A 16,192-nucleotide genomic window follows, 5' to 3' on the forward strand; every position below is an offset into this window, starting at 1 on the left:
CTTTGGTTTGCATAAGTCAAATGACAAGTGTGTGCTGGTTCTTCTTTCCTTTGTAATGAGCTTTTGCCTCTCCTTCAGGTATTTTCTCTTCACCATCAGTTGTCAGCATTTTGAATGTGATATGCCTAGATGTTTTTCTGTCATTTGTTTCTTTTGGGAGGGATTATCTTGCATCCTGTTCTCTGAGCTTCCTGGACTTTTGTTTTGGTGCCTATCTTTAATTTGGGGGCAGGGGTATCCCTTGTAGTTCAGTTGATTAAGAATCCACCTGCAATGCAGGAGACTCCGGTACCATTCCTGGGCTGGGAAGATCTGCTGGAGAAGGGATAGGCTACACACTCCAGTATTCTTGGGCTTCCCTGGTGGCTCAACTGATAAAGAATCCACCCGCAATGCGGGAGACCTGGGTTCAGTCCCTGGGTTGGGAAGATCCCGTGGAGAAGGGAACTGGCTACCCACTCCAGTGTTCTGGCCTGGAGAAGGCCATGGACTGTATAGCCATGGAGTCGCAAAGAGTCAGACACAACTGAGTGAATTTCACTTTCATCTTTAATTCTAGAAAATACTTGGCCATTATTTCTTCTACCCCATTCTCTTTCTCTTATGAGATTTTAATTATACATTCAGGCCATTGATGTTATCTCACAGTTAATGTAGACTCTGCTGTATTTCTTCCCATTTGTCTCTGTGCATTTCAGTTTAATTTGTACTGGCCTATCTTGCAGTTTGGGTTCTCCCAGGGGCTCAGTGGTAAAGAATCCGCCTGCAATGCATGAGCCGCAGGAAACATGAGTTCGATCCCTGTGTAGGAAATAGCAACCCACTCCAGTATTCTTGCCTGGAGGATTCCATGGACAGAGGAGCCTGGTGAGCTACAGTCCATGGGATCACAAAGAGTTGGACACAACTGAACATGCACGCAGAAGCAGCATCTTGCAGGTTATAGATTCTTTCCTTGGTTATGCCAAGTTGACTGATGAGCTTACAGAAGGCATTCTCTGTCTCTGTTACTGTGCTTTTCATTTCTAGAATTTATTTGATTTTCTTAAAATGTCTATCTCTCTGCTGAAATATCCTACCTGATCATGCATATGCTCTGTTTCATATCAACCAGAGTTATTTTAAATTTCAAGTCTGACAGTTTCAATACCCATGTCCTTAAAATTTGGTTCTATTAACTCTCTTCTCTCAAAAGCGCTTTGTTTTTCCTTGCTTCTTTTTATGCCTCACCTCATAATTTTTTAATAGCAGAATACCCTCTAGAGAACAGCTGAGACTGAGGTTAATAGTTTTGTGCCGGGATTTGGGCACACCTTTCCCTCTGCTACCCCGTCAGCGTGTGGAGGTCGAGGCAGTCTATGATGAGAACATGAACTTGGTTTGAAATCTGTTGCTGCTATGGTTACCCATAAGGCACCACAGGCTCCAAATTCCTCCAGCCATACCCTGCATTCAGTGGAAAGACCGCTTTTCCAGAGGGTTTTGCCTCAGTGTCTGCTCAACCTGCTCTTTTAGGTCTTCCCTTAATGCTATAACCCTGGTTGGCCTGTCAGCCTCCACGCTCTTGCGACTCTCACAGAATTCCACTGCTACCTGTTTCTGCACACCTGTCAGCCTGGGGTGGGAGTTCTGATATTCTAATTAAGCCTCGGCCTCAGACAAGCCCTGCGTCCCATGTTACATAAACGGGGTCTCCTCAGTGTTCCTGCCTTGACCTCTGTCAAATTTTAGGTCCAGCACATATCTCGGCCTTTCCCTCGAGTGGATGTTCACTCCCAAGTGTCTGCAGCCTCAAGGGTTCTACAGTCTCTTGCTAGCCTACACTAAGCCTTTAGCAGTTCAGTAAACATTTTAAAACTGAATCCTTCTCACCAGTATTCATGTTCTCAGTATTCATGTCCCAGGTGTACAAGTGTTTGTAGCCCATCTTTTCTTGGTGTCTGTCTTTCCTTCAATTTCAGGTTAGGTGGCTGCCCTGCACCTCAGCTCTCTGATGGAGTCAGAAGTTGCTGAATCATGTCCAACTCTCTGCAACCCCATTGACCATACAGTCCATGGAATTTTCCAGGCCAGGATACTGGAGTGGGTAGCCTTTCCCTTCTCCAGGGGAGCTTCCCAACCCAGGGATCAAACCCAGCTCTCCTGCATTGCAGGCGCATCCTTTACCAGCTGAGCCACAAGGGAAGCCCAAGAATATTGGAGTAGGTAGCCTGTCCCTTCTCCAGGGGAACTTCATGACCCAGGAATCGAACCAGGGTCTCCTGCATTGCAGGCAGGTTCTTTACCAACTGAGCTATCAGGGAAGCCCCCTGATGGAGTCAAGAAAACTATAAATTTGTAGCTGTCTAGGGTTTGTTGTTGTTCCAAGAGTGGGAACAGTGCTTCCTCCATTCTAAGCGAAAGCTGCAAGCCCCAGCTATCTCCTTTTCAGCCAAACTTGAAGAACAATGTGACTACCACGACTAGGTCTGATCACAACAGGGATATATGAGAAAAAACAGCTTCAAACTTCCACGTCAGCAATAAAAACATCTAATTCCAAGAAAGCACACAAAATCGTTTAAAATGTATGTCATAACTGGGATTTTACGTGCCAACTTTACCATAGCTGAAGGAATTCTGTAACACACACACGAACAGTTCTGATATTTTAAATGTGACTTGCTAAATTCTAACTATCAACATTGACAAACTGCACTCACTTATTTAGAATAGGTAACACATGACAGAACTGTGTAACAGCTATACTGTGGACTTCTCTGTATAAAAAAAAGGATAAAAAATACATATAATAAAAACACTTTTCACCCAGCGTTAAATTTCATTCAGTTCACTTTTTACAAAGCCTGTGTTTGCCAGGATTTGCAAAATTTCAGCTTCTTGAAGACAAACTACTTTGACTTTGTACCTGACATGTACAGAGCTTATACACTTCAGGGCACTCACGACACGACGACAGAGGCACTATGACAGTAACGGTCAGGAAGCCAATCTGTGTTAATGTACCACCAAAAAGAATATACAGTGCTACATACACATTTTTCAAAGTACAACAGAATTGAAAGTACATTAAAACAAAATGTAACTACTTCCTTTTACTAAAAGAAACATTACTTGAGCTATATTCAGAGGAAAATACCTGAATAAAAACTCTTCAATGTGTTTGTTTCAATAAGACATTTCTACTTTAATCCTTGGCGTTCCTTAGCTCAGTGCTATTGCAGTATTTAAATAATACATCTACTATGTAAATGTATTACAGCTGCATAAATATTTAAAATGAACACTGGAAGGCAGGGCCTAAAATAGAGACAGAATCTCACAGGATTCCAAATTTAATTACTTTTTAATGTATGTAGGGACAGAAAATGCTCAGATTTTCTGTCATAGGTACAAAAAATAAAATAAAATAAACTGGTATAAATTTTATTAAAATCATTTCAAGAAAAGAAAAATTAAAATCAAGATAATCTTTATGTTCTGTGAGTCTGGCAAAGTCAACTAAAAACATCCAGTATTGGTGAAGGTAAAGAAATGGAAACCTCTGTGTAAAAACTGGTCCCCCAAAATAGGTTGGGCAATAGGCAGGCTACTGAAATTTTTTTAAGTATGCCTTATCTTTTGTCCCATCAATTATACTTTAAGAAAACAACATAACATAACTAGGCAAATATATTTATGTACAAGGATTGAGCATTATTTATAAAGCTTATAATAATAGCACATAGCAAAAAAATTAAATTTCTCTCTGTGGAGCATCAGAAGAAGTGTTTTAAAGTGTAGTCATACCTGGAATACCATATAGCTATTAGAAAATGAACTAAGACAGCATCAGGGCCCCAGGGAGAGTGGCTGGCCACTGGGAGGAATCCTGGATTCTAAGGATAAAGTTGAAATTGCTGATGCTTCCAGGCAGAAAAGAACAATTTACTGGCAATCGGAAGGAACAACCAGATTGTCATCGGACTTCCTCCAAGGAACAACACCTAACATTACATCACTGCCACAGATCAGCAACTCCAACTAACTGCTAAACTGACTTGGTTTCTTTGCTGTCTGTATAGCTCAGTTGGTAAAGAATTCGCCTGCAATGCAGGAGATCCTACTTCAATTACTGGGTCAGGAAGATCCACTGGAAAAGGGATAGGCTACCCACTCCAGTATTTTTGGGCTTCTCTTGCGGCTCAGCTGGTAAAGAATCTGCCCGCAATGTAGAAACCTGGGTTGGGAAGATCCGTTGGAGAAGGGAAAGGCTACCCACTCCAGTATTCTGACCTGGAGAATTCCATGAATTATCTAGTCCATGGAGTCGCAAAAAGTCAGACACGACTGAGCGACTTTCACTCACTTCACTAACCAACTACCAAGCCACAGATTCATTGAGTTAAGATTAAACCACCAAGTATTTTGGTACTACTTTATATTTTTAATGCTGCTAATAGTAGCTAACCTGATGTTACTATTATTCTTACTATGTGCCAGGTTCCATTCCAAGCTCTAAGCATTTTGATTTATATTTATTCATTTAAACCTCATAAGGACCACACATGAACAGACACCACTACTCCTGTTTTATACTGGATTGGCTGAAAAGATCATTCAAGTTTTTCCATAGCATCTTGCAGAAAACCCAAACAAACTTTCTGACCAACCCAACAGATAAGAAATCTCAGACAGAGCATCTGTTCGCTAGTAAGGAGCAGAGCCAAGATTTACACCAACAGATCAATTACTCAGCCCACCCTCTTGACCTCTGCATTTATACTGCCGCTAAATGAGTAAGATTCTGACTTAAGGAAATAAGCACCTCTGTGAAATAAATCACATACCAAGGTTCAACTACTCTGGGTTCACTTATCTATTTAATGTTTTAAATTACCACACAACAGACTCTCTCGGTACTTATGCTGTATCTCATTTTTGGATATCTGCTTCTATCACAGAACGAATGGTGAGTCTTCAGTGTGACTGGAAAGCTTGCTCACTCAAGATGTCCTCTCTACAGCTAAGACTGCCACCTAGTGGGCTAACAACAAATAACCTCATTGGCACAAAACATTTTGAGAAATAAAATACAAAAGAAGAGACAGATGGACAGTGAGAAAGACAGATGTTAAAATATGCATCGCTTTTCAATAGATCTTCTCTGGAAACACATAATGTAAGTCAGTAAGAGAAAACCTCAGTTTTTAAAATTAAGTGATTTAGGCAACACCAACACTTTGAACTAATGGGCATCTTACCCCTGAGATTCCTGTGGTGGCTGTGACGCCCAGGGTCTCTACAGCACTGTATGAACACCAGTGACATGCTGTGTGGCATGCTGTACCATAATATGTGTACCCGTGTCATCCCTCCTCCTGCCTGGGCTCAAGGACAGAAATCTTATTCACTTTGTTATCTTTGCTATCACTGAATGTGCTGAAGAACACATGAAAAGAAGCTTGAAGACAACATATTGTAGCATTTCTGTTTTATAAATGTAAACTATACCTTTAATATAATTCTCAACCTGGGCAATTCCACTCTCCAGGGAACTGCTGGTAATGTCTGGATACATTTTTGGGACTCACACTGTGGGGGAAAGTCTGCTACTGGCACTGAGAGCAGCCTGGGATGCTGCTAATCATCCCACAATGCACAGTGACAGCCGTGACCCCCAAAAAAGTATCCAGCTCCAAATGTCAACACTGCCAAGGTTGAAAAATCCTGCTTCCTCCCAATCATCTTTAGTAAAAAGTATACAGATTAATGATAAATATAAATTTATAATAAACTGATAACACCACTAATAACTAATAAAAGATGATACCACTCTAATGGCAAAAAGCAAAGAAGAACTAAAGAGCTTCTTAACGAGGGTGAAAGAAGAGTGTGAAAAAGTCAGCTTAAAACTCAATGTTAAAAAAACTAAGATCATGGCATCCTGATCATGGAACACTTCATGGCAAATAGAAGGGGAAAAGGTGGAAGCAGTGACAGATTTCCTCTTCTTGAGCTCTAAAAATCACTCCAGATGGTGACTGCAGCCATGAAATTAGAAGACTATTGCTTCTTGGCAGCAAAGCTATGACAAACAAAAGCTATGACAGTGTGTTAAAAAGCAAAGACATCTCTTTGCCGACAAAGGTCTGCATAGTCAAGGCCTACGGTTTTTCCAGTAGTCATGTACAGAAGTGAGAGTTGGAGAGTAAAGAAAGCAGAGCGTCGAAGAACTGATGCTTTCAAACTGTGGTGCTGGAGAAGACTCTTGAGAGTCCCTTGGACAGCAAGATCAAACCACTCAATCTTAAGGGAAAGCATCCTTGAATACTCTTTGGAAGGACTGAGCTGAAGCTCCAATACTTTAAGCCACCTGATTCTAATAGCTGATTCATTGGACAAGATCTTGATGCTGGAAAAGACTGAAGGCAGAAGGAGAAGGTGACAGAGGGTGAGACAGTTAGATAGCATCACCGATTCAACAGACATGAACTTGGACAAACTCAGAGATGGTGAGGGACAGGGAAGCCTGGTGTGCTGCAGTCCATGGGACTGCGAAGAGTTGGACACGACTTGGCGACTGAACAACAAAATAATAAACTGAGCTAGAACCCAACTCTGGTTTACATATATAAGGTATTTCTTACATTGGTTAAGTACACACTTGATTTTCTAGGAATATACGGTACATAATGTATATGAATATACTATGATTAACCTTTGTATATCACAGAAAAGCTATACTTAGTATGAATTTTTTTAGAACTTTACCAAGAATTTTTATCACTTCAGGAAAATACCAATTATGAATGGTATTTTCATAAATATATCACACATTTATTGAATCAAATAAATCATACATTAGTTCACTTGTAGTTATACATTCAGTGGTTAATTCTACATAATTCTACATAAAAATGTAAACAACTACTTCATTTATATTCTAGTCTGTATAAAAAACAGTCCACTGAACCTGATTAAATAATTAAAAACTTCTCCAGCGTTTGCTGTTTTCTACCTGATAGATCTCTCCCTGCACAACTGCATGCGTGGGCACTGTCCTAACACTTCACCAGGCTGGCTCCAGCTCATTCTTCATCCTTTTTCCCCACAGTGGTCTTTTCTGAGCTCCACCCTTCCTATTATTTTACTAGCTCAGCACGTACCTCATTGAATTCCTTCCTAGCATTTGATACACTCTGCAATCACTTTTTATTTTGTGTGATATCATCTCTTTTCTGCTTTAGAATATAAGTAAGCTCCATGAAGGCTAAAACTATCTATGTTGTTCACCACCGTACCCGCTACATTAGCAAAATGACCAAAGAATGCAATAGGAAATCAGTATTTGTTGAAAAATGGATTCATGAATAAATGATAACAGACTGTAACAAAATTCTCATAATCTATCAACTAGAGAGTAAAAAGAGAATGAAGTTGATAAACTGATACCAAGAATAAGCAAACTACTTAAAGATGTAAGGAGAAATACTTTATATATGAATAACCAAAAATAAACTATACAATTTCCAAATAAATAATGGTGAGGATACATCAGATAACAAAATTGATAAATACAAAATGACACTCACAACTGGTTCAGAAAGTTAAGACTAACTATATTCCGTCTACAAAGGAAGTACCTATAACAAAAGAACACAGGTACAAAGTAAGTATTGATTTTGAATAAAAAGACAAATTACCAAGACTGATTCACAAGACAGAATACTTAAAGAAGGACATAATGAAAGAAGATTGTAACAATGTCTAAAAAAGTATGCTGGATACATTCAAAGGTGTATGCTTTCAAATAATCTTTAAGGAATCCAATATTCTCCTAAAGAAAGGTTAGAAGGAAAGGCAGCGAAGGGAGGAAAAACTCTTCTTCCCTTTTCTGAATCCAGCATTATACCCATACCAAACCATAAGAAGACAAACACTCAGAAGAAAGAAGCAAAAATCCTTAAATACATTAGTAAGAAAAGAACACACAAGAACACACAAATACATAAACCAAACAAGTATTACTCTAGGACTAAAAGGATGGTTCAATACTGAGAAATCTAGTAATGTATTTCACCAATGGCAGTAAAAAATAATTTACTGTTAATCTAATAGCTTCGTAAATTATATGTATTTCATTAATATAAAATACATATACATATCCCACTGTATAAGGGTTGTAAGAATATTTGCTGCAGCAACATTAAATGTTTGAAAATACATCTATCAATCAGACACATCTATAAAATGAAATACTAAATAGTCACACAGCATCAGAAAATACCTGCAGTACAGAGAAAATAAACTGGAAAATTTTTCAGAACTTGTATCTAAAAATATATCTAACAAGTACATATAATCTGGGGGAGGGGGGGGGCGGGTAGTGAAAATCCTTATTTTGCCTTTACAGACAAATAATGAGGTGATGGGAAGAGTTTAAGCCAGTAGAGGCCATAAAACACAGCAAATGAAAAGAGGTTAACACTAGGGAGCAGAACTCACGTAAAAGGTACGAAACAGGAAAAGGCTGAGCAAAGTTAAAACAACAGTATCCAGAGAAAGCACACACGAGGGACAAAAAAACCACAATCCAATATAAGGACTAGGGTGACAGCTACTACTGAATTCTAAGTGCACACCCTACAATTTTTCCAATAAAATACGATCAAGAAACCCTACAGTTTCAGGCTATTTCTTTCTCTTGACATACAGAATTTTATTTAGAAACTGTTTAAAGTAGGAAAAAACCCTGTCAAGAAGGAGCAGGTGGAAAATGCGTTCGCAATTAAATGGAATTGTAGGGCAACGGAAGTCTAAAAGGTCACAAAAGAGAAACAGCACCACTGTTATTTGAATAACAGCTAGTTGCTTGCATTTTCTGGCACTGTTAATCACTAAATCTGGATTTTCCTCTGAATTCCACAGAGAGCATACACTATGCAACAATTTTATCATAAAATACCTGCTTGCTACACACATGTCATGACAGGCTACCACCAGAAACAAGACAAACACATTCAGGCTATTCTTACAGAACTACTGCGATCTCTCTCCTATCAAACACGTGCTGTGCTTATTAGTTGCTCAGTTGTGTCCCCACCCTTTGCGACCCATGGACTGTAGCCCACTAGGCTCCTCGGTCCACGGGGATTCTCCAGGCAAGAATACTGGAGTGGGTTGCCATGCCCTCCTCCAGGGAATCTTCCTGGCCCAGGGATCAAGCCCAGGTCTGTCTCTCATTGCAGGTGAATTCTTCACCATCTGAGCCACGAGGGAAGCTCAAAAACACTAGAATGGGTAGCCTTACGCTTCTCCAGTGGATTTTCCTGACCCAAGAATCGAACCAGGGTCTCCTGCAATGCAGGTGGATTCTTTACCAGCTGAGCTACCAGGGAAGCCCCCCCAAATCAAACACTTGCTTAAACATCTACTTCCAGAACAGATATGCTACACTATGCTGCCATCTAGAGAGCAGAACTAATTAATACTACATATTCTCTCTGAGAAAGTTGTTGTTGAAAGTTGGATGTGGTCAAACAGGAGATAGCAAAAGTGAACATGGACATATTAGAAATCAGTGAACTAAAATGGGCCGGAAGGGGCAGATTTAATTCAGATGACCATTATATCTACTACTGTGGAAAAGAATCCCTTAGAAGGAATGGTGTAGCCCTCACAGTCAACAAAGGAATCCAAAACACAGTACTTGGCTGCAATCTCAAAAATGACAGAATGATCTTGGTTAGTCTTGAAGGCAAACCATTCAATATCACAGTAATCCAAGTCTATGCCCGAACCATTAACGCCGAAGAAGATGAAGTTGAATGATTCTATAAGGACCTACAAGACCTCCTAGAACTAACAGCAAAAAGGATATCCTTTTGATCGTATGAGACTGGAACGCAAAAGTAGGAAGTCAAGAGAATACCTGGAGTAACAGACAAGTTTGGCCTTGGAGTCCAAAATAATGCAGGGCAAAGGCTAACAGCTTTGCCAATAGAATGTATTGGTCATAGAAAACAAAACAACAGAGGACTGCTGTGGACATCACCAGATGGTCAGTACTGAAATCAGACTGATTATATATATTCTTTGCAGCCGAAGATGGAGAAGATCTATACAGTCAGCAAAAACAAGAGCTTACTATGTCTCAGATCACCAGTTCCTTATCGTAAAATTCAGGCTCAAATTGAAGAAAGTAGAGAAAAACATTAGGCCATTCAGGTATGCCCTAAATCAAATTCCTTATGATCATACAGTAGAAGTGACAAATAGATTCACAGGACTAGATATGGTAGACAGAGTGTCTGAAGAACTATGGACATAGGTTTGTAATATTGTATAGGAGGTGGTGACCAAATCCATCGATAAGAAAAAGAAATGCAAGAAGGCAAAGTGGTTGAGGAAGCATTATAAACACCTGAGAAAGGGAGAGAAGCAAAAGGCAAAGGAGAAAGGGAAAGATATACCCTATGAATGCAGAGTCCCAGAGTAAAACAAGGAGAGACAGGAAAACCTTAAGTGAACAATGCAAAGAAGTAGAGAAAAACAACAGAATGGAAAAGATTAGAGATCTCTTTTAGAAAATTGGAGATACCAAAGCAACATTTCATGCAAAGATGGGTACAATAAAGGACAGAAACGGTATGGACCTAACAGAAGCAGAAGAGATTAAGAAGAGGTGGCAAGAATACACAGAGGAACTATACAAAAAAGCTCTTAATGACCCAGATAACCACAATAGTGTGATCACTTACCTAGAGCCAGACATCCTGGAGTTCAAAGTCAAGTGGGCCTTAGGAAGGATTGCTATGAACAAAGCTACTGGAGGTGATTGAATTCCAGCTGAGCTATTTCAAATCCTAAAAGACGGTGTTGTTAAGCTGCTGCACTCAATATACCAACAAATTTGGAAAACTTAGAGCAATGGCCACAAGTCTGGGAAAGATAAGTTTTCATTTCAACTCCAAAGAAAAGCAATGCCAAAGAATGCTCAAATTACTGCAAATTGCACTCATTTCACATGCTAGCAAGATTATGCTCAGAATCTTTCAAGCTAGGCTTCAGTAATATGTGAACCGAGAACATCCAGATGTACAAGCTGGATTTAGATAAGGCAGAGGAACCAGAGATCAAATTGCCAACATACACTGGATCATTAAATAAGCAAAGGGAATTTTTAAAAAATCTACTTCTGTTTCATTGACTATGCTAAAGCCTTTGATTGAGTGGATCACAACAAACTGGAATATTCTTGAAGAAATGGGAATACCACACCATCTTATCTGTCTCCTAAGAAACCTGCATGCAGGACAAGAAGCAACAGTTAGAACTGGACATGGAACAACGGACTGGTTCAAAACTGGGAGATGAGTACATCAAGGTTGTGTACTGTCACCCTGCTTATTTAACTTATACGCAGAGTACATCATATGAAATGCTGGGCTGGATGACTTACAAGCTGGAATCAAGACTGCCAGGGGAAATATCAACAACCTCAGCTATGCAGATGACATCACTCTAGTGGCAGAAAGTGAAGAAGAACTAAAGAACCTCTTGATGTAGGTCAAAGACGAGAGCGAAAAAAGCTGGCTTAAAATTTAACATTCAGAAAACAAAGATTATGGCATCCAGTCCCATCACTTCATGGCAAATAGATGGGGAAAAAGTGGAAACCGTGTCAGATTTCATTTTCTTGGGCTCTAAAATCACTGCCAATGGTAACTGCAGCCACAAAATTAAAAGATGCTTGCTTCTTGGAAAAAAACCTATGAAAACTCTAGACAGTGTATTAAAAAACAGAGACATCGCTTTGCAGACAAAGGTCCATACAGTAAAAGCTATGGTTTTTCCAGTTGTCATGTATGGATGTGAGACTTGGACCATGAAGAAAGCTGAGTTCCAAAGAATTGATGCTTTTGAACTGTGGTGTTGGAGAAGACTCTTGAGAGTCCCCTGGACTGCAAGGAGATCCAACTAGTCAATCCTATAAAGGAGATCAGTCCTGAATATTCACTGGAAGGACTGATGCTGAAGCTCCAAAACTCTGGCCACCTGATGCAAAGAAGCCCATTGGAAAAGACCTTGATGCTGGGAGCAAGAGGAGAAGCGGGCAACAGAGGATGAGATGGTTGAATGGCATCACTGACTCAATGGACGTGAGTCTGAGCAAACTCAAGGAGGTAGTGAAGGACAGGGAAGCCTGGCACGCTGCAGGTCATGGGGCTGCAGAGAGCCGGATACCACACAGTGACTTACGGACAACAGCAAGTCAGTAGACAATATTTCAAGCTAAAAATAAGTAACAGTATGAACATATTATTTAGCAATATGGGAAAAACCACTGAAAGAATTTAAAGTAAAACCAGTTACTTGCCATAAAAGAAAGGGACTGGAACCAGAGAAAGGAAAAGTACATCTGCTTTTTACTATATCTTTCTGACTATTTGAAAATGTGATGCTAGTGTTAAGTTTAAGACTATGAAAATTTTTTTTCAAATGGATTAATTATGCTTAAGGAATCAGTTGTTTATTTAAATTCAGAAGGACTTAAAGATCAAGTCCATTTTTATGGTTTTAAATAGGAAGAACTCAATCTGACAATTATCAAAGTTCATATAACAGCAAAACTCCAAGTAAAAGAGACACAGGCAAAACAAAAATTGCTCAGCTGAATCTTTCTTGAATGAGCACCTATCGTTACAATTTACAGGAGGAGTTGACTACTAGCCTGTTTACATACAGGAAGCTTATTCAGAGAAATGGCATTATAGAAGAGCCGTAATACTTTGCAAATTTTCAGTTCACTAACAAACATTAATAGAGAACCAACTGTATACAAGGCACTCTTGATGAGAATTCTTACAAAAATATAACATTCTATTTCCTACAAAAAATCAAAGTCGGGGCTTCCCTGGTCCAGTGGTAAAGAATCCACCTTGCAATGCAAGGGATCAGTTCGATCTTTGGTCAGGGAAGGAAGATCCCACATGCCCTGGGACATCTGAGCCCATGTGCCGCCACTACTGAGCCTGCTCTCTGGAACCTGTGAGCCGCAACTACTGAGTCCATGTGCCCCAGACCTCGTGCCCCACGACGAGAGAAGCTCCACTGTAATAAGAAGCCCTCACAGGCAACTCAGAGAGTAGCCCCCGCGCGCCACGCCCAGAAGCCCACGCATAGCAATGAGGATGCACCACAGTTCAAAACAAATAAATTTTTAAAAATCATGGTCATCTAAGTAACTTTAGGTTGATGAAATTACAGCACAAGACTGAGTATCCGCAGCTAGGTAACACATAAAAGAAAAATCTGGAGTTACTGTACAAATTATAAATCATAATCAAAACAGGGCTCTCCAGGAACAAGATTTGTAAATGCATTTCTTTTACAAAATTATTCCTTCAATAGACTCTCCTCTATTTACTGTCATAGAGAGAGTCAATATGTTACCAAACTGGGACAGCAATGGTGTCACTCTATTGCACTCTGCGTCTTTCAATATTGTTAAAATATTCTGCTGGAGTTTAAATTACTTTTGAAATTTTATAATTAAAATGTTCAATTTTTCTTGCCTTTTAATAAATCTTCAAAGTTAATACAAATTTAGAGTAAAAGATATTTGCTTAAATGGGAATATCTACTTGTCTAGAAATTTCTCAAAACTAAACTCTTTCAATTCTATTTTACATCCAAATATTGATGAAATATTTGAAACTAAAATCCAAAATATAAGTATCATGCATTTAGAAGACAGCATAGAGCTCATAAGCATCCAACTCTACAACTGCCAGAAAGAAAAACATTAATCTCCTTTCTTATCCAACTGGATAACCAAAAATTCATAAGTTATTTAAGAAAATATCAGTCTCCACAAAAAGTATATTTTTTCCCCATCATGGATCAAGCTTTCATACCAAGATATGAAGTAGTATTTGTAAAATAGAAATAAACTCCTGTTTGGTACACCTGAAGTATGAGAACAAGAACTTACTGTTACACTACAACTGCAAGTACAATTAACCTAAAAGCTTTCAAATTACATATTTCAAATTGTATTGCGAGAAATACATTAGACATATAAAGTTGTTAGCTCTAAGAGATGATAATGCTAAAAAAGCAGTATTATACCATTTAAGTTATAATTGTACTATAAACAGTATGAATTTTATCATCCTAAATTTGTAACATGCCTGCAAATTAAAGTATCTAGAAAGGAAGGCTCACCTTCATCCACAGAAAACTGACAACTCTTATCATTGAAGAAAAGAATTTTCTTCTTATCAGGACGGTTTACAAATAGTATCTGGTCCCCTAAAGCCTTAAAGATAAAGAAAAAATTTTCAGTTTCTAAATTAAACTCCAAAAAAAATTTCCAAATTACATCACTCAAGATTTTTTTTTTTTAAACAACAAAGGATTTCCAGTTTCTTTAACTCTCAGTATACCAATAGGGTCCACTAAACCAAATTTTAATTCTAAAGTTTCTTTCTTGAGCAGTTCGACTTTTAAGGACTGATTTTTTTTTTGTATTTTTTTTAAAATTTTATTTTATTTTTAAACTTTACATAATTGTATTAGTTTTGCCAAATATCAAAATGAATCCATCACAGGTATACATGTGCTCCCCATCCTGAACCCTCCTCCCTCCTCCCTCCCCATACCATCCCTCTGGGTCGTCCCAGTGCACTAGCCCCAAGCATCCAGTATTGTGCATTGAACCTGGACTGGCATCTCGTTTCATACGTGATATTTTACATGTTTCAATGCCATTCTCCCAAATCTAACTTTTAGAGATCCTTTACAGTACAAAAAGAAGAAAAACTGTTTTAAATATTAGAACAAAAGTCAATCCATCTGACAATTACAACTTGGTCTAGTGGGCTCTTATTAATCTGTGGGAAGAAAACCATGGATCTCAATGTTCTTACTTGTCCTTAAAATATTTTGTTACTTACTCATCATTATCCATCACTTATTTCCAGTCATGCTTTGAAAAGCTAGAACCCTAAGATAATGGAAGAATGATTAAATCATCTAAACTGTGTATGACTATGAGATAAATAGCCATCCTTCAGTGTTCTTACTGCATTGCCCAAAATACTGCATCATCTTTACAGAAAAAAGGAAAGGACTTGAGTTTTCATTGTCTTTTAGCTTTGATTGAACACAACTGACAATTAAAATTTTCACTCACTACTCTAGCAAGGACAAGAAAATCGACATATTTCATTATTATTAATTAATGAGAACAAGAATGCAAAAAGTCTGATAATACTCTGGACTATAATGATGATGGTAACATTCATCACAGAAATCCAGTCTCAAACTATAAGTCTTTAGATGACAACATCACAGATGCATAATCTCAACCTTAGGCATCAACAAGGGCTTTCATCAACAAAGACAGTAAAAAATCTGTCTGCAATTCGGGAGACCTGGGTTTGATTCCTGGGTCAGGAAGCTTCCTTGGAGAAGGGAATGGCTACCCACCCCAGTATTCTTGCCTGGAGAATTCCATGGACAGAGGAGCCTGGCGGGCTACAGTCCATGGGGTTGCAAAGAGTCAGATATGACTGAGCGACTAACACTTTAGGCATCAACATGTGAACCATATGCACTTAACAGATATATAAAGAGCATTCCATCCAAAGATAACAGAAAGAATATATACTATTCTCAAGTGCCCACTCAACATTCCCCAGAATAGCTAATATGATAAGGCACAAAACAAGCCTTAAATCACATCAAGCACCTTTTCTGACCACAATGGTATATAAAACTAAAACTCAATTACAAGAAGCTAGAGGATTCACAAATAACAACAGAATAAGTCCACTACATATGAACAAGTTCTGTTCTGAGCACATTCCTAAGTCCAATTTGTTAAGTCCAACAAAGCGCAACAGGTTATACAGTATTGTACTGTAACAGATTTATAATACCTTTCATACAAATAATACACAGAAAACAAACAAAACATTTTAAACCTTACAGAGCAGTTTCATGAAAAGTACAGCAGTAGAGTACAACAGCTGGCATACCACGGCTGGCATCAAGTGAACAGGCAAAAACAGCTAAAAGACTGGAGGAGGGAGAGGAGGTAGGAGATAGCAGAGCTGAAGGATCATCAGCAACAGCAGATGGAGGTCAAGCTACAATTTCACCCGTGCCTTATGTGATTGGACATGGAAACACACATTTGCCT

At 38.8% G+C, this 16,192-nt stretch overlaps 1 protein-coding gene across 1 annotated transcript in view; it reads right to left on the minus strand.

Annotated features, from left to right (window-relative positions):
- GTF2E2 (general transcription factor IIE subunit 2) overlaps positions 1 to 16,192 on the minus strand; it is an 80,376-nt gene that overhangs the window by 8,752 nt on the left and 55,432 nt on the right. Inside the window, exon 6 of the mRNA XM_027529922.1 lies at positions 14,212 to 14,305. Within this exon, the coding sequence (XP_027385723.1) occupies positions 14,212 to 14,305 (94 nt within the window). The remainder of the gene's footprint in view (positions 1 to 14,211; positions 14,306 to 16,192) is intronic.

This window comes from Bos indicus x Bos taurus, chromosome 27 (genome assembly GCF_003369695.1).
Source record: "Bos indicus x Bos taurus breed Angus x Brahman F1 hybrid chromosome 27, Bos_hybrid_MaternalHap_v2.0, whole genome shotgun sequence".
Lineage (NCBI taxonomy): Eukaryota > Metazoa > Chordata > Mammalia > Artiodactyla > Bovidae > Bos > Bos indicus x Bos taurus.